General features: G+C 35.6%; 1 protein-coding gene across 1 annotated transcript; it reads left to right on the forward strand.

Annotated features, from left to right (window-relative positions):
• The first annotated feature begins 288 nt into the window (after window positions 1-288).
• On the forward strand, window positions 289-22803 carry FLVCR1 (FLVCR heme transporter 1). The gene is given in 11 exon segments (XM_044671628.1): window positions 289-1273; window positions 5999-6143; window positions 11881-12021; window positions 13287-13354; window positions 14009-14112; window positions 15798-15908; window positions 16887-16992; window positions 17368-17479; window positions 19533-19600; window positions 22341-22449; window positions 22452-22803. Coding segments are annotated over 11 exon segments (1716 nt in total). The 5' UTR covers window positions 289-544; the 3' UTR covers window positions 22475-22803.
• The last annotated feature ends 1568 nt before the right edge of the window (window positions 22804-24371 follow it).

A 24371-nucleotide genomic window follows, 5' to 3' on the forward strand; every position in this document is an offset into this window, starting at 1 on the left:
CTCTTTTTCATCCTTCTGTCTCTGTGTGTACCTGTTCTCTCCCTCTCTGTTCCATGTTGGCTTTTTCTCTTCCCACCTCGCCTCCTCCACCTCCCTTCTCTAGAGACCAACACACCTCATTCTCAGTCTTCCTCTTCCCTTGATTATTGATTCGCCTTAACCTTTCCAGAACTGCAAGCCACAAACTAAGATTCCCTCTTTTCGAACCCCGAATCTTTTTTTCAGCCCACTTTTCTCCTGTCCTCCTTCAGCGGCTCGGATTGGCCGGGCGAGAAGACGAGACGCACGCTGATTGGTTGTAGCAGAGGATCGGTCGGCCCCACCTTCGGCCGGGTTTTCCACCCTCCCCCAGCTTTCAAAGAGTAGAGGCCATCTCCCGCCGGGGTGGAGGAGGCCGCAGTAGTGTTGGTTGGCCGACCTTCGGGTAAGGTTTGGAGCCGGCGTTGAGGCTTGAGCACTGGGCCGGGGCTCCCGGGGAGGGGGAGGGAGCTGAGGCAGCCCCGGCCGCATGGTGCCTGATCGAGTGTGAGCACCCGGGGGGGACATGACCAAAGAGGCGGAGGCGGAGCCGGAGAAGAGGAGCCCAGTTGGGGTTGAGACTCCTATCTCGAACGGCTACCTAACAGTGGGGGGGCAGCTGGAGGACAAACGGGCAAATGGGATCTGCCTACCCTCGGTCATCGGGGAACCGCTACCCCACGAGGCCAGCGATGGCAAACCTCAGCTGGGAGAAGAGGAGGAGGAGTCCCAGGCCAGGCTGCTGCCCCTGCGCCCCAGGGGCGGCGACGGCGGCGAGGCCGCGGCCGAGGCGGGGGAGGGGGGCCTCCGCGTCCGGACCGCGCTGACCCCGCGGCGCTTCGTAGTGCTGCTAATCTTCAGCCTGTACTCGCTGGTCAACGCGTTCCAGTGGATCCAGTACGGCATCATCAGCAACGTCTTCCAGGACTTCTACAGGGTGTCCTCGCTGCACATCGACTGCCTCTCTATGGTCTACATGCTGGTCTACGTGCCGCTCATCTTCCCTGCCACCTGGCTGCTGGACTGGCGCGGCCTGCGCCTCTCAGCTCTGCTGGGCTCCGGCCTCAACGCCCTGGGTGCCTGGATCAAGTGCGGCAGTGTGGCCCAGGACCTCTTCTGGGTCACCATGCTGGGTCAATGCGTGTGCTCCGTAGCGCAGGTGTTCGTTCTGGGCTTGCCTTCCCGGTTGGCCTCCGTGTGGTTTGGGCCCAAGGAAGTGTCTACCGCCTGTGCCACGGCCGTGCTGGGGAACCAGGTAAGGAAGGTGTAATATGGGCCGGATGAGACCAGAAGGGAGGGGTAGGTCATGGAGTGTCTGCTTGGAGGAGAGAGGAATGAATGAAAGAATGAAGATTAAAAGCCCTAGGATGCAGGTTCAGATTCAATGGAAAAAGCATCCTTAGTTCTGGAGAGAGCTCTGCCACCAAATGCCCAGAGTGAACGGTGGACATGCCACTAACCTTTTTGAGCCACAATCCTCTCATCCATAAAATAAGAGGGCCAGCTTAAACTCCCTTTGCGATCTTTGGGATTTCCACTTAACCTTTTTGAACCTCAATTTTCTCATCCATCAACTGGAAGGGAGCTCTCAAACTCCTTAGGTGACTTTTGGGTATGCCACTAACTTTTTGAACTGAAATTTTCCCATCTATAAAATAAGAGGAGCTGATATTTATGAGATTGAAAAGCACTTACATAGATTTCCCAACTAATGTTCCTCCTTATGAAGTCTTCCCCAATCCATCTTAATTCTAGGGCCTTCCTTCTGATAATTATTTTCTACTCATGCTATTGCTTTGTTTGAATGTTGTCTCCTTTATTAGACTGTAGACTGTAAACTCCTTAAGGGCACAGATTGTCTTTTGCTTTTTTTTTTTTTTTTTTTGGTCTTACCACAATGCCTAGCACATAGTAAGTACTTAGTAAATATTTTTTGATTAATTAACATTACCTTATATGACAATCCAATGAGAGGATGTATTATTACAGTTTTATCCCTATTTTACACATGACCAAACTGAGAAGCATACAGATTCTTTACCCATGGTAGTACAACTAATAAAGGGTAGGTCTTTCTTGATTCCAATACCAGTATTTTTTCGACTACACCAGACTTATCCTTTAAAATGATAGATGAAATTTCTTCCAGCTCTAAATTTCAAAACTATTTAAAAAATACCTCTTAATCTTACACTAGGAATTGATTTACCTTATAAACTGTGCCATTGTATCTGATTTTATCTATTTATTTAGCTGTCCAAGGACGACCTTTCCACAGCAACCAGTAAAATGAAAGTTTAAAGGTCTATGTTGTGTGATTGGTGCTTGTCTTCACTATTGGGAGGAAGTGAGATTTCCTAAAATTAAGGTGTTATCCTGTAGATGAAAATTGTTCTCATTTTAGCACTCTTGGATTACAGATAGAAAGGATATCCACTTCATTACTATAATTCAAATTCTAGTTTTGTACCTGGAAGAAAATCAAAAGAAATTACATTTTCTGTGATCCATTTGTTTAGTAACTCATTTCAATATGGAAATTCCCAAGCTCCACAAAGATTGAGTTTCAGGAACATTACCATTTTCTTGATTGGTAGATTACAGATTTTTCTGGAGTGAGTTTTTAATGGTTTTTAAATTATGATTTTAAAAAATATTCCTCTGAAAGGTAAAGGATGTCAGTGGTGTGTGCTTGAATACTCTTCTAGCTTTCCCTAGACCTACTGGAAAACATTACATAGTATGTAAATTATTACTAAAGGAATCCGTTTTACACAGATGAAATGTGGCTTGATTCTTCCTTTCTTCTATTCTCTAACTTTGGATATATTCAGATTTATTTAAATAGCATCAGAGAAGGCAACCTAGTATAGTAGAAAGAATACTAGAGTAGGAGGCAGGAGGCCCAGGTTCTAGTCTCAACTTTAATACCGGCTTTTTTTTAAACCTTATCAAGTTCTTCATCTACAGAATGGAGTCTGAGGATAAACTGAATGATTTCTAAGATTTCTTCCAGCTTGGAAATCCAGTATGAGTATTTTAAACATTATATATTTATGCTTCTTAAAGTAATGGTAATAGTATACTAGTAAGTAGTACACTATTACTAAAAAAGAGTATAAGCATCACTTTCAACTTTGTAGGCATATTCAAAAGTATCTATTTAATGGATCATTCAAGGATATTGTTATAGTTACTGGATTCTTCATATTTGGATGGAAACTACCCTCTTTTCATACATCTATTTTAAGTATATGATTATGGCTGCCATCTCCTGAGGTTTGATCAAAATATATTCTTTATTATGCTTTATGGATTGTTCGTGGTGTTTAAAAAATTCAATTTAACAAATGTCTATTAAGTATTTACTATGTGCATGACACTGACAATTTGCTTCCAGAAAATCCAGCATGCTTTTGGGCCATCTTCCTCCAGCATTATCATTTTGCTGTAAAATGCAAACTTATTCTAATATTTGTTTAAGGAAAACATATTCTTAAATGAAAATGTCCAGAAATATAATTATTCACAAGTGGATTGTGATGGACCTTTAGGTGTAATATGGGCTAGTATATTTTAATAGTGATAATATCTATACTTTTTTAAAAACTCATGTTTTTCTGATAAAAAAAATATATCATCTCATTGATTTCCTATAAGAAGTGATTCTATCCTTCCAATTTGCTCTGGAGAATTTTTAGGGCCTAAACAGAAGCAGGCGATGATAAAGAGTCTTTTGCCTCAATGAAGTGATCCACAAACCAAAAAAAGATAGAGACTTATTTATTCATGGACAGTTCCAATTTCTACAGCACTTTAAAGTTTACAAAGCGTTTTCTCTAAAACTCTGTAAAGTAAGTAGTGTGTGTGTTATCTTCCTTAGGGAAAGAAATAATAGCTCTGAGAAAGGAAATCATTAATCTTAGGTCACATTTAATATAAATGTCAGAGAAAAGATTTGGATCCAAGTAATATTCATATCCTTATCTTGCTTTTTCTTTATAAGTACAGTTAACCAAGAGTTAACTATAAGTCAGGCACAGGCAAATGTTTTGTTAAGAAAGTTTTTTTAGACTTTTAAAACTATTATAAGATAAAAACAAGTAGATACTTCTAGAAGAATCTTCTTTTACTATAAAAATTGTATTCTATAACTAATTTTTATTGAAATTATCAATATTCTTGACCAAACTAGTCTGTAGTGCTATTAATTTTAAACAAAAGAAAGAAGTTTATGGTAGAGTTCATTAAGATGTAATGTTAGCACATTTAGCCATTGGAATATTTTTTATATAGTTAATAGACTCCAAAATAATTTTATAAAATAGATTTGGTCATACATGTTGTCATTATTAGGAAGACAAAGGACCTTTGTAAAAAATAAGATGTGTTTTTTATGAATATGCATTCAGATCTTAGATGCATGTACATGTATAATATTAAGTAAATCCTTATCCTACCAATCTAACTATGAGCAGAAAGCTTGAGATAAATGTCTTTTTAAAATAAGCTAAAATAAAATATTATTTCACTAATCTTTTTTTTTTCAGTGATCTCATCTGACAGAAAATAAGAGTCAGTCAGTCAGAGCCCTAATTAGCCTGAAGTTAGAGTGCTTTTGTTCTTTTGACATGGGAAGAGGAGTTATGCTTTCTTTCTAGATCTGCTTGTTCTCTCCACTGACCTTCAACCAAGACCATCTGTCTTCCTCTAGGTTCCAGTGATTTTTCTTTTCCAAGACTGTTTGGGGTGAGGGTTGCACCATCCCTTCTCCCATGGTGATTGTACCAGAAATCTGACTTTCCTTCCTGCCCATGCCTTTGCCTCAACTTTCACATACTCCAGTAGCCTTGGTTCCTCTTGTTATCCATTAAAAAGTTCCTGTCCTTCAAATATGGCCTCAGATGCTTCCTAGTTGTGTATCCCTGGGCAAGTAACTTAATCCCAATTGCCTAGCACTTACAACTTTTCTGCCTGGGAATTGATACCCAGTATCAAATCAAAGACAGAAGGTAAAGGTTAAGAAAAATAAAGACTGACAGACAACCAGGAATGTGAATGTAATCATCCTCATGTGACTCTGTCCTGGTGAGACCATATCCCTAATATCGCATTCAGTTCTGACCTCCATAATTCAGGAAGAACACAGATAACCTGGAGAGTGTTTGGAGAAGGACATCTAGGATACTGAAAGACCTTAAGTTTATTCCACAAGAGGATTATTTGAAGGAACTGAGGCTACTTAGCCTAGAGAAAAGAATATTTTGAGAGAAGGGGAGAAAAAAATAATGGTTTTCAAATATTTGCAGGGCCATCATGCAGAAGAGGCATTATGTTTATTTTGTTTAGTTCCAGAAGAATGAACTTAAAGCAAAGGATAGAAACTGGGGGTGGGAAGGGAGCAAATTTTGGCTCTGTACAAGGAAAAACTTCTTAACAGAGCTATCTTAAAAAAAAAAAAAAAAAGGAACAGGCTGCCTCCAGGAAGTCATGGGTTCCTCTTCCTTGGAGGTCTCCAAGCAAAGTATGGACAAGTGCTTTTTTAATGTATTGTGTTCTAGAGGGAATTATTTTTCATGTATAAATTGGACTTGTTGGCTTTCAAGGTCCTTTTCAACTCTAAAATTCTAAGATTCTGTGAAAAACTGAAGATTCAAACTGACAGCACTCTCAAATAGAAGAGATAACTGACTTTTGGGTGTCTAAAATCAAGTAACTGAAGTAAAAGTTGTTCAATTTGCCCTAAGGGATTGACCATTAAAAAAATCTTTTCTTGTTTTAAGTTGGTTCTAGGATAATTTTTTTTAAGGAAAAGATAGAAAGAAAGCAGATGCGAGTTGTCAGCAACTCCTCTTAACATTGATATTCTGTGAAAATGCATAACCTTTGGGGGATTGGGAAAGAGTGAGATGAATAGTTTTTACTTTAATTTGTTTATAATTTACTTTTATAATAATTTATTTTGTTATTTATTTTATAGCTTGGTGTTGCAGTTGGCTTTTTGTTACCACCAGTTTTGGTGCCCAACACAAAGAATGACACTGATCTCTTGGCACACAATATCAATACGATGTTCTATGGAACAGCATCAGTCTCCACATTTTTATTCATACTGGTAGGAATTGGTAAGCAAACCTGTTTTTCTTAAAATTCAAGTAGAACGAATGCAGTAGAGGGATGTAAAAAATAATCATCTTTATCACAGTTTCTTATTTGTAATATCTCAGATGGCATTTGCTTGCTCTCCGTTCATACCATACATACATATATATATATATATTTTTTTTTTGGAATGCTGTGAACAGGACTATCTTTTACTCAGCTTAATCTTTTTAATAAAGCACTGAATTGTAAGTCTAAATAATTTTGTATCTTGTTACTAATTTTTCAGTTTATCTTGCTAACCTACTGGTTTTAAAGATTATTTCCTATTTCCCATTTCTTCTTTCCTCTAATATTTTCATCTTATGCTAACCTGCTCAGGGCCAGACTTATAATGCTTTTTTTGAAGTGTTGTATTTGGACCCCTCCCTTCCTTTAATGATAAATCCTTTCCAAGGAATCCCTTCTCCCCACCCCACCCTTACCTGAGTCCGAAAATGTTGGACAAATCTTGGGCAGCAGCAGGCTGTTGGTCAGAGTTTCCAACTGTGGCAAATATCTGCTTGTTAGGCCACTCGGGCTGCTGCAGACAGTCATCACTGAGGGTTCTCGATCTCGTCTGGTCCTGCACTGAAGCAGTCAGTCAAAATCAGCTGCAAACTGCCACCGACAGTTGGGAAGAAGCTCTGGGAAGGTCGGCTTTTAAAATTTGTTTGTTTGTTTTTTAAGGGGAAACAGTTTTGTGACGGGGGAAGTTGATGAAACTCATTAAATTAATATTTAATTCTAGCAATGAGATTCAAAAGGGAAAATCATAGTCCTGGGCCTATCGTAACTCAGAAGCGTCATAGTGCTAATCTAGTCTCTTCATTTTACTGATAAGAAAACTGAGTCCTAGGAAAGTTAAGTGACTTTCTCAGGGTCACACAGGTAGTAAGTGACAGGGCTAGAATATGAACCCTCATCTTTTCACTAAATCCAACATTTTTTCTATTATACTATTCTGAGGAACTGAATTGAAGAAAAAAGGATAGATAAAAATGGTTCCATATTGTAAAAGGCCTATCATTTTAATATGAACGTTATTTATGTATCTGTCCATATTCTAATTTTTTTCCTGTGAGTATAACACTAATGAAAGATTACTTTTATAGAAAAGTCTCTTACAAACATATTTGGCTAAAGACTCTACAGAACGTCTCATTATAAACTGACTCTATAAATTAAAATTGAAGGTTCGGGAGGTATAGTCCAAATCCTTAATTTCCCATAAGATATTAAAAACTGCAGATAGTGATGGCCAGTATGTTAAGTTTGCAGAATCATCAATTTGCCTTGGGTTTCCCATGACTTGATATTCTGAATCCTTATTAGATCATTTTGGGATTGGCAACTTTCTAGCATGTGAGTATTATAAAGGAATGAAATAGAATATATACTTTTCTATGACTTATTTTTGCTGCCTTAGAAAGTTGCATTTCTATTTGGAAAAGATTTAATTCAAAAATCTACTTTTGTGGTAGCCATTTTAAAATTTGCTTACTTTATGTAGTCTTCCAATCAAATTGGGATATTTTTCTGCCTTTAAAAATAGCCTTTTTGGGGTAATTTTCCTTTTTTGTTAAAATGTAAACTCTTGTTTTTCACCTTTTTTATTTCCAAATGCTTGTCTTCTGTGGTTGATATGAGAAAGTAAAAGCATATGTGTTTACATGCTTTGTATTCTTAATGTTAATATGTTTATAACAGTTTGTTATAGGCATAAGATTTATTTTTGCAGTAGGAGTGAAAAAAAGAGAACACTGTAATCATAGAAATACTTGCTACCCACATGGGCTTGTGTACTCCATTGGACACTGTCAAAAAACAGGCTTCTTATTGCATGTAAGACATTGAGAGATACAATGAAAGAGTTGGATAGATGTCCTGGAAGGGGAAAAAAATCCATCTGCCTAGACGGATTTACAAATTGATCCTTTCAAATATTCAACTGCTGATTAACTCCTATACTACATAAGTTATTTGCTAAAAGAGAGAAGGTCCCTTAATACATTCCATCAATGAGACAGATATGGTCCTGATCTCTACATGGGGGATGAGATGAAGAGGGAAGAAAAAGAAAACTACAACAATATATTCAAGAAAGTATTTACTATGGCCAAGTAGTGTACAGCATATGTACTAGGAATGCTGGGATGACTCATCATTAGGAAAGCTATATAAACATAAGAGGAAAATATTAATAATAAAACAATAAAAATCAAGTTGCATAAATACAAAAAATACTTTAAAATATAATAATAGGTCATCCTTTAAAAAAGCAGGAAATTTCAAGAATAAAAATCTTTGAAAAACAGTAGATAGTAAGAGCTATCATCATTATAATGGAAGAGCACTAGAAACTTTTCCAGTAAGATTGGGAGTAAAGAAAGGATCTCCATTGTCACCATTGTTATTTGATATAGTTCTAGAAATGCTAGTCATGCAATAAGAAAATAAGAAACTGAAGGAGTAGTAAACAGGCAGAGAAGAAGCAAAATCAAATCTATTTGCAGTTGTCTTGATAGTTTAGAGCAGAGGTATCAAACAGTGCTCCTGAGTACAATCTGATTCAGATTAAAATGCAATTGGTAAAATTTAACAAAATACAATAAAAATACAATAAAACATAAGTAATATTAAAATATAGTTTTCTAGGTCAATATGCCACCACTAGGGATCCTTCGATTTGTTTTAATGGCCCCTGTTTCTGTTTAACTAAGTGAAATAATATTGTGTTAAGATATATTTGGTATTTCCAGCAATAAATTCCTATAGGTAAGATCCAGGGCCAATCCACCTTTGACGATTAAAAAAATTTAACAGAAGTTTTTTAGTGCATTGGCAATGTTCAGAGCACAATGCCAGGCAAAGAGGCAGATAAGTAGCACATGGTCCTTACCGTCATAGAGCTTGTGGGCTAGAAGAGAGAAGAAAAGAAGGAATGTTTCATGGCTAGATCTTGAGGAACTTAAAGCAGTTGTTTGAGCACATTCCACTCTAAAACTGGTAGTGGTTTTGTGACGTGCATATTTTCAATTCAGTTATACCTATTTCTTCTTATAATTTAAAGTCTGTATGATAAGATGTTTTATAAGTGATGATGCTTGCACTTGGGGCTATTTCTGCACAGTAAATAGTAAGCTGTCAAACTTTGTAATGGCAGTTGCAAGTCTATAGTGTACAGATCTCTTAAGTCTTGGAAAGATATAAGCAGTTATACAATAATGCACTGAATGATGAACCCACAAACTTCTATTAAGTGCCTGCTATGTTTCAGGCACTGTCTTTTGTACTGTAGCTACCAAGGGTCATAGATTTAGAGCTGAAAAGAAGCTCAGACTATCTAGTCCAACTCTCTTGATTTTTCAAATGAAGAAACTGAGACCCAGAGAAATGAAATTATTTGCCCAAAATCACCTTTGTAATAAACAACACAAACAGAATATGTGAACCAAAGTTCGAGGCTCAAGTGCTTTTCTTATTGTAACATACTGACAGACAACAGAGCAAGACCATTCCTGTCCTTGAAGACTTGCCCTGTTCATAAAGCAATATATATTTTCCCCCTTTAAGCCGTGTTAAGGTATACATACAATATGATAAGCTTTAATAATAACTCTAATATTTTGAGTCCAAAGATAGTCCAGGTATTCAAGATAAGGTATCTATCTATCAAGTAGATAGATAAATTTCATAAACACGAAGGAATAAGTTATTTAGTTTAACATTTGTTTTAATCACACATGGGCAAATAACTAAATGAAACAATAACATGTTTTAATCTTAACTTGCCCAGGGAAGCTGTTACATAGAGGCAGAACTTGAGTCTCTCTTCAGCGTGGGAGGAGAGGGGCTGGCAGTGCATTAAGAGCTTTTGGTTTTCTGATGCAAAAGGTGGGAGAATTGTAGTCCTTTATGCCCCAGTCACAAGTAACACACCTTGGCGGGAGCTGGTGTTGACTGAGGGAGGAAAAGAAAAGGAGGGATTTGGAGTCAGTAGTAAAACTGTCCTATTTACAATACAATACAATACAATACAATACAATACAATACAATACAATACAATACAACACAATACAAAGCTATGTTTTCCTTTCCCACTAGTAATAGAGTTAGAGGATAAGTTGATGCCATTTTGTGGGGTTTCTCTTCTCTCTCTCAGGATTTATACTTAGGTAGAGTTAAGAATATGGACAGTATCAACTAGGAAAGTTAGTTCCTCTCTTTAGCCATCCGGGTAGTCAGCTACCCATGGTTATACATACACATTGTACTCTATTCAATAAATCCAGTGAGATAAACATTTGGAGTAAAAGGTTCTCTCACACTTCTTGGAAGAAGGCCACCCCGACCTTCATTTTGCTATAAATAACTAAAAAACCTTAATATTAGAGTTTTCATTATTGCTTCCTAAGTGTATAATTCTCTCATTCTAAAAGCCTAGTTTATAGTTATGAATTATATTACCAGTGACAATAAAATGAGTCATTTTCCACCCAACTAGAATACAAAAGGACTTGCTAAGAATGATGACTTCTTTATCACTGAAAGAACTAGATAGTGTGAAAGGAAAAAGAACCTCAACAGTTTAAACATTTTATTTTCTCTGACTAAAGGGACAACAAAGATTAAATGTCTTTAAGCTGTTTACTATATAATTATGTCTAAGATCCATAAGGAATAGACAGCTAGGTTAATTTAATAACTTTGGTTCCAGAGAATCAATCTTTTGAACAACAAAGAACCTTAATATTTAAGATTATTTTCAAACATGAATTTTGAAGACTTCTAAGGTTAGAAAAAATTTTTGAAATGTCACCAATCCATCTTCTTGCCTCTTAAAAGCAGTTGTGTACATAAACAATTCTGTAAAGAGAATTATTATTTCTTAACAATTCCCTCATCTAGTGATAATTGTTTTCCTTTTTCATATTTATTAATTTATTTTTATTCTGTCAGTATTGAATTTTACTTGCCCATCTTGTCTCCTAAAATATTCTCTTTCAAGAAAACTTACCCAACCATCTTTTCCAGAAAGCTGAATTAAAAGTCTAATGTTCATACCTTTCCTTGACCATATGGGAGTTGGGGCGGTAGAAGATAATCTCAAGTATAGATTGAGAAGACATTAGTATTGATGGTCTAGGCTAGCTAGCATTGTGAGTACCTGGTACCAGACATATCATATTTTTTAATACCTTCCAACCAGTCTCTGACTTTTCTTTATATAAAAGAGTAGGTTGGCAAGATCTAGCACTTTTCCTATGCATGACTTAGAACAAAACTTTTGAGTTGCTGGGGTAGAATTATATCAGACGATGAAATTGAACTTCCAAGTTTTTTTATACATTTTCTAGCTCAAGATATTTAACAAAAGTATGGGTGTATAAGCTTGTTTAATAAGTTTGTCTCTAACAAAATAAAACTGAGTCTAGAATTAGAATTTCTTAAAAAGTGTTCTTCATCTAGTATGTACTGATTAACATAGCTATTCAACAGAACCATGGCATGACTGGTTTTTTTCTCAACCCACTTATGGCCAATTCTTTTATCCTTGAAGAAATGAATATGCATAAGTTCAGACAAATGAGTTAAAATTATTCTAGCTCATAAATTACTAGATAAAAATGAGGAGCTTTACTAAAAGTTTTCTTTAGATCTTTAAGTCAGAAATGAATCAGAGACCTATAATAACTGTTGACTTTTTTTTTTTGCTAGCATTCAAAGAAAAGCCCCGATATCCACCCAGTGAAGCCCAAGCAGTTCTCCAAGACAGTCCTCCAGAAAATTATTCCTATAAACAATCAATAATTAATTTATTTAAAAATATTCCCTTTTTGCTTCTGCTAATTACTTATGGTAAGTAAAGTATTTTATTTTCTTTGAAGTAATACATTTATAGGGTATGTGACACTATGAGTTATTTATATTTGGTTGGATCAAACTGTAATTAATGAAAGTTTATTAATCCCATTATGAGGTTTCTGAGCTTCTATGCATAAATGTAAGAAAGTGCCTCATTATAGTTTGATAAATGCAAGTAGGCCTTCAGCAGAGAACCACCTCTCCTTTTGTGGGCTTTCCTATAATGAAGCTGCTACCTAGACTTCATTTTTTACTACAGAAGTAATTGAGCACAAAGGCCACACTTCTTCCATTCTTTATAATCAGCTTCTTTTGACCCAATGCAGTCTGATTTTGATTTTGATTACACGACTAAAGCCAATCATAATTAACATACTTTCCTCAAGTCTCATCATTTTGAATCTATTCATTTCTTTAGGACAAGGAACTTTTTTTCTTGCCATTTTTTTTAACCATTCCTTTTGTCCTCGTTCCTGTTCACCTAGTTTCCTATATCTCCTGCATTTCTACCCCTCAGAACATGATTTTTTATTCATTGTCTTCCAGTGATTTTTTCTTGTTGACAAACTAACCACCTATTCTGTTTCCTTGAGCATCATTCATCACTCAGCATGCAATTATATACAGAATTTTATGGTAATTGTTTCATGTGCGTTATTCTTGTCTCACCAACAATAACCTCATAAGGTCCTTGAAAACAAGAATCATCTCAGGCTTCTTTTATATTGCTCTTATTGTTGGAGCTATATGGTAAATACTCAGTTAGTAGTTGGATTTTTGTTTGAGAGAGATGTGGTTTATTATGTTTCAGTTGATCTATTTAAATTTGACATATTGAACTGGAATAATAATGATCTTTGTCAGTGGTTCCCAAGCTTTTTTGGCCTACTTCCCCCTTTCCAGAAAAAATATTACTTAGCTCCCTGGAAATTAATTTTTTTTAATTTTAATAGCAATTAATAGGAAAGATAAATGCACCTGTGACCATCACTGCCCCCCTAGATCACTGCAGCACCCACTACGGGGAGGTAGCGCCCACTTTGGGAATCACTGATTTATGTTGTGACAGAATTCTCTTTAGTTATATTTACTAAATTAAGGTGAGTAGATTTTATTAGCTTAGATGCATCATAAAGGAGTTGAGAATAGTTCTTTCCTTTGCTAGCCCTCTAAAAATGAATTTGGGGTTTACATCTTTAAAATTTTTGTTACTACCATATTTTATGGACCTAGTGTATTTAATGTTTCTATTGTTATAGGTATTATGACTGGGGCATTTTATTCAGTCTCAACACTATTAAACCAAATGATCTTGACATATTATAAGGTAAGATTTTGCCTAGAATTTTTACTTAGCAGTATAGTTAGCCCCCTGTGTAAGGAATATCTTAGAATTAAGTATCCTTAATTCATTAATTTTTGCATCATTTCATTTTTTCTTCATTTACATCAAAAGACTTAGATTGTGACTAATCTGTAAAGATTTAAACATAGGAAGTATTTCTTAACAGTTGGCACTGAAAGAATTTAATCAACTAATATTTAACCAGATTTTGATGAGTAATGGTGGAGATAGAGAAAAAGAAGACACGTTAGAATATTAGGAAGAAAAACAATCAAATAAGCACATATCTCTAACTTTGGGCCAACATATCTTTGCCCCCAGGGGAAGAAAATTATTTTGAGATGGTTGTTAAATTCCTTAAAATCACTGCATTTATGTCTATCTATGTAGATAGATTAAACTTTTTCTTTGCATCTTTTTAGATTACTTTCATAGGTCAAAAGGGTATTTTTGTTGAATAGAGTTCTCTTATTTCCTTCACTCTACCTAGATGCAAAACTGTTACTGAGACTAAACCTTCTTATTTTGCATGTTTTGTTTGATTACTTAAAATTCCTTAAGAAAGTCCAGGAATATAAGGAACCAGTTAGAGTTGAAGGGAATATTTAATTAATGCTATATGAAAACTGTTGTAAGGGAGAAGAAGTCAACGCTGGAAGAATTGGGCTTACTCTAGTTGTAGCAGGAATGGTGGGCTCCATTCTTTGTGGCTTGTGGCTGGACTACACCAAAACATACAAGTAAGTGAAAGTAATAAATGTATTGTAACCTATGTTCTAATCAGAGTGAATTTAATAGAAAGGGAGTTTTGCTCTTAGAAGAAATGGGAAATAGGATCTATGAGATTTTTTTCCTCTTGGGTTAAGTTAAATGAAAGTTGTAGGCTTCTAAATATGGATTTTTTTTATCATAGTAATGAGAGCTCCCTGGTTCCATATCTACTAAGTGCTCCAATCCATTATTTAAGTATGTTGCTTTTTAAACTCATTTTCTCATGTAAGAGATATCATTTCACAGTAGAAGTACGTACCCCTCAAAACCTGCCTGTTTCCCTAGCTATGAATTGTATTGTGGTAGCCTCATAGAAGCAGTGTCTACTGACTCCCTGTTTTACTTTTGACCTTTTTGAACTCTTACTTTTGACCATTTTTTGACCTTTTACAACTGATATTTTTGATCAGAGTGGCAGTTGATTCCTATATCCAAATAGATTTTTCCCTTCTTCCTTTTCTTTGACTTTGAAGCCTTCCAGTAGTTTTTAGTCCCCTTTCCCCCTCCATTCAGAAAGTGATAAATTTGACCTCAGTACTAGACTTAGTAAAGGGGATCAATAAATATTTATTAAATTTGAATTCTGACTACAAATACCCATTCAGAAGAGAGCTTTAATGAGATCAGTTGAAGATCCATGAACAGTGGGTATATGTTGGTTTTTTTTTCTTTGAAAGTTTTCCCCCTCTAATTCTGAATCTCTTTATTGTCGTTATTCTCAATGTACATTGTCCCCACCAGAATTTAACTAGACAAAAAACAAAGAATTTTATTGGTGGGAGGGAGAAGAGGTAAGCTTAAAATGATGAAATAGATATGAGTTTCAAATTTTATCTTCTATTATTGCAATATGATAATCCTAATCTCTCAAAGAGCAAAGAAGAGAAAATTTGATAACTTTTGAATATCAAAGAAATTTTTTCTTAAGGTTTAAAAGTAAATTTCTAAAATGTATATTCATATATATGGCAAAAACCTTCTGGATAATTGGACTTGTTGGCTTCTAATGGCTCTTTCAATTCTAAGATTCTGTGAACTCCTCCTAAGGATCTTATAAAGTTGATGGTAATAAGAATGAATTCTTTGTCATCACTCATGCACATTCATTTCATAAACATTTTTTGAATACCTAGTACATGCAGAGGACCATTTTAGATGAAGATAATACAAATATAATATGTACCTTACAATCTAATGTGAGAGAGAAGGTAAACTTGGTTGAAAAGTTAACATAAAACAAGCAGTGTTAAAGTGTCATTGGCACCAAGAATAAGCATTATGGGAATTCAGGAGAGGGGGAAAGCATTCTGGACAAAAATAGTCAGTCAGAGAAAGTTTTGAAGAAAATATAGGATTTGAGCCACACCTTGAAGGATGTCTTATTCAAAAGTACAAATAGCTATGCTTTTATTCATCCATTCCAAATATCCCTGTCCTATACAAACATGAATTCTGATTTTCTGAGGGACAAAAACCTACTGTCTACTACTTTCTTGTTGACAATATAATAGTTTCGAATCTTGACCATTAGAAAGTATTGTTACTGCATGGATTTAGCAATATCCATCCATAGTTGTTTTTTTTTGTAGTCACGCTATTCAGGCTTTAGTAACAATAATAATAATAATAATTGTTGTTTTGTTATTTTTTTTAGACAGACTACTCTAATAGTTTACATATTGTCTTTTATTGGAATGGTTCTATTTACTTTCACCTTGGACCTTCAACACATTATCATTGTGTTTATTACTGGAGGAGTTCTTGGGTAAGAATCAAGTATGCTTAGAGTCATAGACTTTGAGAATTAGAAAATAAAAGGATAAAGGTAAAATACTTCTACAGTATTGAGGAATCTGTTATAATAACTTAAGGGAACACTTTGTCATTTCATAAAATGGTGCTCTAAACTTTGCAAAATCTATAGGTATTACAGTTAAAACTGAAAAAGGGAAAGTTCATTTTTTTTGTCTGTGCACACATTACATAGGTACAGAATAGAAAAGACAATTACTTAGTAAATTCAATTTTAGTTAAATGGTAAAGAAAATTTTGATTAAAGGCAATGTGACCTTAGAAATTAAATGTAAAACATTTTGAACAAAATTAACCTTGGGTTAATTAATCAGTCTCAAAGTTTCTGTATTTATAATGGGACCAATAATTTGTAATGTAGGAAAAAACTTGACCAAGCTTAAAGGAATTCAAGATTAGCTGATACCTGACAAATTTATTTAGCACCCATACAATAGCAGATTAGGCATTTTAAACTGTTGCTCTCCACCGTTTTTACAAATTATATACCTTACTATATGGAAAATATCACATTCTCGAAAGATGTTTCTGCCAGTATAAGGAGGGAAATTAAATTTATATCATACAAGCTACAATTCCTTTACTTGTAGGAAAGATATATGCAAATCTTATGGAGTGTTTAGTTTTCCCCAAGTAGTTTATTTGTGTAGAAATAAGATAATCAAGCCAGTGACCTTCTGTAGTAGGGAGAATGATGAGCCAGATTAGGGAAAGTGGCTCTGTGTTTAGAATAACCAGAACATAAATGAAATTATACAAAAAAGGGTTTTACTATAATCAGAAGAATGTAGCGCAGGATCCTTTAGCTTGGTCAGCTTTGTATCTTGCATATTAGTATAGGAAAAAATGTGTCTAGATGAAGCAGAACAACTAAACCAGTATATGATATAATCCTGGTGATGTTTACAAAATTATGCATGTGTTTTTCTAGCTTTTTCATGACTGGTTATCTCCCTTTGGGTTTTGAATTTGCTGTTGAAATCACATACCCTGAATCCGAAGGCACTTCATCAGGTCTTCTGAATGCTTCTGCCCAGGTAAGTTTCTGGTTATTCTTGAATTTAAGCATATTCTGGCCAGAAATCTTTGCTAGAAATATAAGAATATGTATAATAGGGACATCTACTAACATTTTCCCCCGATACGCAGTGCTTACATCCAGAATTGTCCCTTATAATAGTAGATTTCCAGAACCCAAAATTAGAAAAATAAAAATTGTTAGGAAAAGGACTCAACTTAAAAAAAATTCCTTCAGGTTTAGTCCACTTGATCATCAAGCATTTATCATTTGTCTTTAGTTACAGTATGCTAGATTCTTGAGATACAAATGCAAAAGTAATATAGTTGCTGCCCTCTAAGAATTTACATTCCTTTGCATTCCCATAAAAATTATTTATCCTGTCTTATTTCAGATATTTGGAATTCTTTTTACATTGGCCCAAGGAAAACTTATTTCATACTATGGCTGTCTTGCTGGAAATCTTTTTCTTTGCTCTTGGATGTTTGTAGGCATCATTTTAACAGGTGAGTTAAGGATATTTATTCCGCTAAAGTACTGATATTTAATTTTTCATGTAACCTAAGTGTCAAGGGCTTTACTCTTGACAGACAGACCAGGTTTGGTATAGGAGAATTCTTAAGGATATAGTGTCATATGGTACACTCTTGTCCTCCTCACTTAAAGAGTGCCTGTCTGTCTGTCTCTTGCTCTCTCACACTTTGTAAGGTCTAAATTTAGGGATTAGAATCAATTCACTTGCAGGGAATCTATAAGTACATTGCTCACAAAGCATATTTATTACAAGATAGAAAACATAAATGGAACTCCAAGCTAAGTCTTATAAGAAGGAACAAACAGTATTAAAAAAGATATCCCAAGAGTGTAAGTGCACTTGGCACACTGATCCCCAGGGCAGGTTTTAGTTCTGCATCGCTATCAGCCTCCTTTGCCAGTAGCTTACTTGCTGTCTCCCTTGGCTTCTGACTAGCATTACTGTTGTGGCTCTTGCAGCCTATGATTCTGAAACTCTGTGATCCTATCTTACTGAGGCTTCTTCACTCTCAAGGGAGTGACACAACTAGGAAAATGGAGATCGCTTTTCTCTCTCTTGGTTTTTCTTGCTCCCCTTTTTTCCAGCATTCACCCTCCTCCAATCAGCATATGCTCCCTCTTGCTCCAAGTTGTTGGAAGAAAGGGAGATTTAGCACACAAAAACCTGTTTTGCTTCAAAAGACCTATGATTTTGTTGGTGTGAGTATTCTTTCCACTGACATATCTCAGCCTGTCTACATTTTATTATTGGTATTTGGGAGTTTCTGTGGCCAAAAATGAAATAAAATAATCACCTGGTGATTTCAGCCACCTGGTTACTAACCTTAGCCAGGCTGACTGTCAGCTTCCAGATCTATATTTATCATTTATCTTCCTAATATTGACTTACATAACCTATAGTACTTCTCAAGTGAGTTTTTTGAGTAGAAAAAAAGGAATTAGAGATATGAATCCTTTAAAAGAGATAAATGCATTTTTCACTGTGCAACCTCTAATTTGAAATGTTTATGTAAAAATAAGAATATAATAAGCTATAATAACAAAATTTATCAAATTTCGACAAATTCACCCTCTTTTTTGGATATAGTTTTTATGGAATAGCCAGGAAATAGAATTATGCCCCCTTTCTATAGGGGGGCATGAATGAAGCAGATGCTCATGTTTGGCCCTGGTGTATGGATAGTAGTAACGTGTCATATTTTGACTTTTGTTTGATCCCACTTTGTCATCTTCCTACTTCTCTTCAAACCACAGAAGGATCTTATATTATTGACAGGTATAGCGGTCACTGGCTCCAAAGTGCAAATATTTTCTTGCTCTTAGTATAAAGCTTATTCAGACAGAATCTGAGATAAAGAAGGGAGGAGTTCTTTTTTCTGTACAAGAGGGCATGAGTCAGAATTGAATGCATTAATGATGTGTTTGTCGAACGTCAAGCTTTTTTTATTCTTTAAAAAAATCATAATGTAAAAATGTCGATGATTGTATCAGTTTAAAATGTGGAACCTTAGATGTACATTAACTATTTGGGAATATCAGCCTATTATTTGGTCTTCTAGAAGAAGATTGCTATACTCTAGCTTTCTGAAGAGTCTATGGAATTTTTCTAGACTATCAACTTTTAAAATGTCTTTTATAGAATATAAAACATGTGCTAATGTTGATTTTTTTTAAAAAGGGAATAAACACAAGAGAAATTAAAAACCTGAAAGTAAACAATGGAGTCTTCATCTGAATTTTTTAAAATACTATTATACTTAAAACGATTTGGAAAATATTATCATTAAAGGTTACCTTAAATTTACAACTTTCGGTGATTTTAAAATTACATTTAAGATACATTTGTATGCATTCAATTACCTATTCTAATTATCTGGTTTACAGAAACAGCATTAGTAATGGAGTAATAAGGAGACACTGCTTTCTGATAATGACTAAAGTATTTTCAGCTGATTAGAGAAAGCTATACTTCATATGATTATTAATTCACAAAATATTAAAGTAATGTATTTTTTTTCATTTCAGCTTTAATCAAGTCTGATCTGAGAAGACACAATGTAAATATAGGAGCTAGTAACATGGATATTAAAGCTGTAGGTGATATTTTCATTATTTTATCTAATACTAAGAAAGTATACATTAGCTACAAATCATTCTTTCTAATTTGATGATTTCAGCCTGTTAGAAATCAGGAATATTTTCCCATGGTTGGTATTATGCTAACTAATATTTTATTTTCTGATTCTTTATACAGGCGCCTGTCAACAGATCAGAAGAACCAAAATCAAGAAATATATTGTTGACCAAACAATCAGAATCAAAACTTTGAGGTGGATAGAAAAGTTCAGTAGAAAATAATATACTAATTTCACATAATATTAAGCAGGATGAACTGTAATAATGAGATTTGCGTATGAACAGTCAGAATTGAGCTACAGTTTATGGGAGAATTTTGTGAATTCTAATTGCACAATTACTTTTGCCTAAAAGATGTTACATTTTAACACTATTTGTTATTTATCAAGACAGCTTTACATTTTTTATAATAGCACATCTCTGAAAATAAGGGCATTTCTATATTTGCTTTTTGGAAACAGAATAATTTTCTATTTTTTTAGACTGAGAGTGGGGACATAGAGTCTATTCTCCTTTAATGTATTTAAGATCCCCATGCAATGTGTTTTCTAAGACATCAATAGAATAACAGTATTAAATTCTCTTTTAGTAAAGGGGGAAAATGCTCTTAGTATTTTTATGTGCATAAATGGAAATCTGGCAACCTGGTGTTAGTGAATTAAGGAATTAACTGTAGATTCAGGAAGACCTAGGCCGAACTGCTTCTGACATATCCAGACCCTGGGGTCCTGGGCAAGTCACATAATTCCTCAGGGTCTCGGTCAACTCTTTAAGACTATAAGTTGCAAAACAATTGCTAATATGAATTGGTAAAGGGAGTTTCCTCACCAGAAGTCCTCTGTATGAATGAAATCACAGATCTGAGCCCCACCTTCCCAAAATAAACATGCCAGATCCCAGAAATCCACAAACTGAAGGCCTGCTTTCTTACTTGCTTATTCATTTTATCTGTCATTCTTTAATGTATACTTATGGTATACAAAAGTGAAACTACTGACCTCATCAAGGGTATATGTTTTGAGTTCTTTAGTACCCAGTAGAAGTCCTACATTTCACATTTAGTGTAAAGGAAATTCTGTTAAAATTCCATCCCATGTTTTATTATGGGAGGAAAAGGATAGCACTGAATCACTTTTATCTGGTTGTGGTACGATCACCTTGTGCTTTTGCCTTAAAGGGTGCTAAGATGGGAAATCCACACTTACTTTATACAATTGGATTTTCTCAGTGAAGCTTCCTTTAAGTATAACTACTTCTTGACACAACTGTCACAGCTCTACAGTTGCATCTCTTTGGACTCCATTTTCTTCACCATTCACCAGATACCTCTTAGAGATTATGTTCTCAGGTAGCACAGGGTAGAGCACTTATGCTAAAGAGTACTGATCAAGTATGTCAGAGAAGAGTGCTTTTCTTCTCTTTCCCCCACCAAGAGGCAAACACAGTCATCTGATGTGTTCTTATGACAGTTTGATGTGTACAATGAAAAAATAAGCCAAGGGTTTTTCCACAGTGCCTGCTGTAGTGCTTATTCTGGATGGCGGCCTGGACGTGTAAACATTCCTAACTGAACACAGTACAGCTGTACTAATAGGCTATAAGTCCTAAAATTCTTTCAAGTTTTGCATTCTACATGAAATCTTTTAAGGAACGGTCACAATGGGATTTAGAGTCTTGCATAACTGCATTATTTGCATCATATTCACACATACATTAACCTAAACATGAAAACCCATGAAAAGTTTATATTTAAAGTATAACCAATTCTATATGGCCAGGTCATAATACATGGTATCAAATATAGGAAGTAGCTTGACAATGGAATGAGTCTAGATTAAAAACCAGTAGATCTGGGTTCTCCTCCTAGATTTACCAGACTCATAACATGTCATTTAACCTCACTAGATCTCCTTCATCTGTTAAAACAGAATTTGACTCAATGATCTATCTGTAAGGTCCTTTCCATTTCTAAAATATTTTATTATGCTAAGTACTTTACCCCAGGTTGAGGTGGGTGAAACCAGATCATTGGTACCTTAATGTATACCTCAACCTGTGCAGTTGGGTAAGAGTGGGATTCATTTATATCAGGAATACAAATGATCCTTGTGTCCTTCGTAATGGCCTGTTTAGATGGTGATAGCTCAGTTATAAAATCCTCATTAAGACTTCATTTGATATTTGGAGCATAATATGCATTACTAGGAATATATTTAAAGAAATGTTAATACAATTATTAAAAGGGTTCTATTTTTCAGACTCATAAAAGTTTTCTAATTGGCCTTTGCTTTTAAGGTCCCTGAGGTTTTATACAAATTGCAATTAAAATTGGAACTATTGTCTTTTTGAAAATTATGTATGTGTTACATGTGTTTGACCAGTTGTTATATACCTGGGTTGACCAAAAAAAAAATCTGGGAGCATCCTATATGTGAACTAAAACTATGGTTTGAAAACTTAAGTGGAGAAGGGCTCTTCTGTTGTGATATTATCTCTTGTAACTTGGCTTATATTGTCATCAGTCTGGAAAAATTTTCATTAAATTATTTCAGTAATGCATTTTCCCCATAAACATTCCGTTTCATTTGGATACATTGTTTTTTTTAAATGATGAGAGTTCCACCAAATACCAAAATTGATTCTCTCAAGCTTGATTCATTCATCACTGCTTTTGGGATTTGCTTTTGTTTGAAACAGGTCATTGGATTGTGTACCAACAAGAATAATCCTTTATGCCATTGTAGAAACTATGCTGCCTTCTCCCCTGACCTCCTGGCATACTCATTTGGTCCTCTTCTACCATGCTTCCTCAGAGGGGGTGCCAGTGCTAAGCTTGGTTCTGCCTACCCAGGGCAAAATGATGTCTCTTGCCCTGCTGCATGCACTATGAGAGCACGTTGCCAACTTCCATAAAGATGCCTTTCTAAATGTCGCAAAGATCATTGTCTTTTCTTCAGTTTATTGAAGTCTCATGTAAGTTATATTTGTTTAACCTCAGAATGCAGAAAGAATGCTCTTTGCTCTGGCTTATCCTGAAATGTGAAATATCACTGATGTTTTTCATGTTCCCTTGTTTGTCTGAATCTGAAGACTGTTTGTCCTCCAGTATTTCTAAATTCAAATGAATTTATTAAAAAATAAATGAACGAACAAGCCATGACTTGTTACTTGCCACTTTCTGTGCTAGGTTATCGGGGATTGGGGGGAGTGTTAAAGTATAAAGGGAGAATTGAATAGGCTCTGAAATGTAAGAGGAAAGGGTGTGCTTGCTTCTTTGGCTTCCATTCCCATTCAAATTTGTAGAAAGAGGGACAACCTGAGGCCAGCTCTCTGTCTACTACTTCAGTGGTGCCAAACTGAAGTAGAAATGGGGCTCACTAAGCTGTACATAAGGATCCCTGCAGGCTAATATTGATTTCATTTTGAAATTTAATATCTCCATTTTTCTGTATTTTTCCTTTGTTAAATATTTCCCAGTTACGTTTTAACACGGCTCGGGCCCTATGAGCCATGTATTTGACACGTCTGCACTATGACCTCCTGCCTCACACGGAATCTCACCTTCCTGGGTTCAGCTCATTGCTCTCACCTGGCAAGGTCCTTTGGGGTTCTGTCACACAACGTGTTCGCTATCCCTAGCTTTGTTTTCATTGCCAGTTTGGTCCCACACCACCGAAGCTTTATCCCAGTCATTGAGAAAAATATTGAACCACCAGGGGCTGAGCACAGCTCCCTAGCATCCTTCATTGGATCCTCGACGTCACCTCAACGTCAAACCATCAACTGCTATTCTCTGAGCTCCGCCGTCCCACGGCAATGTATTATTGTCTAACCTAAAGTCATATGGAATCATTCTCAAAAGCTTTGCAATGATCATTTAGTTACTGTTCATATAACACTTTAAGATTTGCAAAACACTTTTCAAAAATTTTATCCTCATAACAACCCTGGGAAGTGGGTGCTATTATGACCCCCCCATTTTACAAATGAGAAAACTTGAGGTACACAGAGGTTAATGGCTTGCCATGGGTCATGTGTTTGGGGCTGGATTTGAACTTAGGCCATTCTAACTCCAGCTCCAGCACTCAGTCTGTCCCCAGCTGCCTCATGTTTAATCTAGGTAAATTACGTCCATAGAATTCCATTCATTTACCAGGTTAATAATCCTCTCAGAAACAGGAAAACAGTTTAGTCTGATATGACTGGCTCTGGATGAAACCAGGCCTTTCAGATCTGTTTGACTCTTCGTGACCCCATTTCGAGTTTTTTTTTTTTTTTCTTCCAAACGAATTTTATTATTATTTTTTCTAGCTCAGGAAGACTTTTTTTTTAATATTTATTAATAATCATTTTTAACATGATTACATGTTTCATGCTCCTATTTTCCCCTTCACCCCCCGCACTCCCCCCACCCATGGCCGACGCACTTTTCCACTGGTTTTGTCATGTGTCCTTGATCAAGACCAATTTCCCAATTGTTGGTGGTTGCATTGGTGTGGTAGTTTCGAGTCCACACCCTCAATCATGTCCGCCCCGACCCATGCGTTCAAGCAGTTGCTTTTCTTATATGTTTCCTCTCCTGCAGTCCTTCCTCTGAATGTGGGTAGCATTCTTTACCATAAATCCCTCAGAATTGTCCTGGGTCATTGCATTGCTGCTGGTACAGAAGCCCATTACATTTAATTTTACCACAGTATATCAGTCTCTGTGTACAATGTTCTTTTGGCT

The sequence above is a fragment of the Gracilinanus agilis genome, chromosome 4 (assembly GCF_016433145.1).
Source record: "Gracilinanus agilis isolate LMUSP501 chromosome 4, AgileGrace, whole genome shotgun sequence".
NCBI classification, from domain to species: Eukaryota; Metazoa; Chordata; class Mammalia; order Didelphimorphia; family Didelphidae; genus Gracilinanus; species Gracilinanus agilis.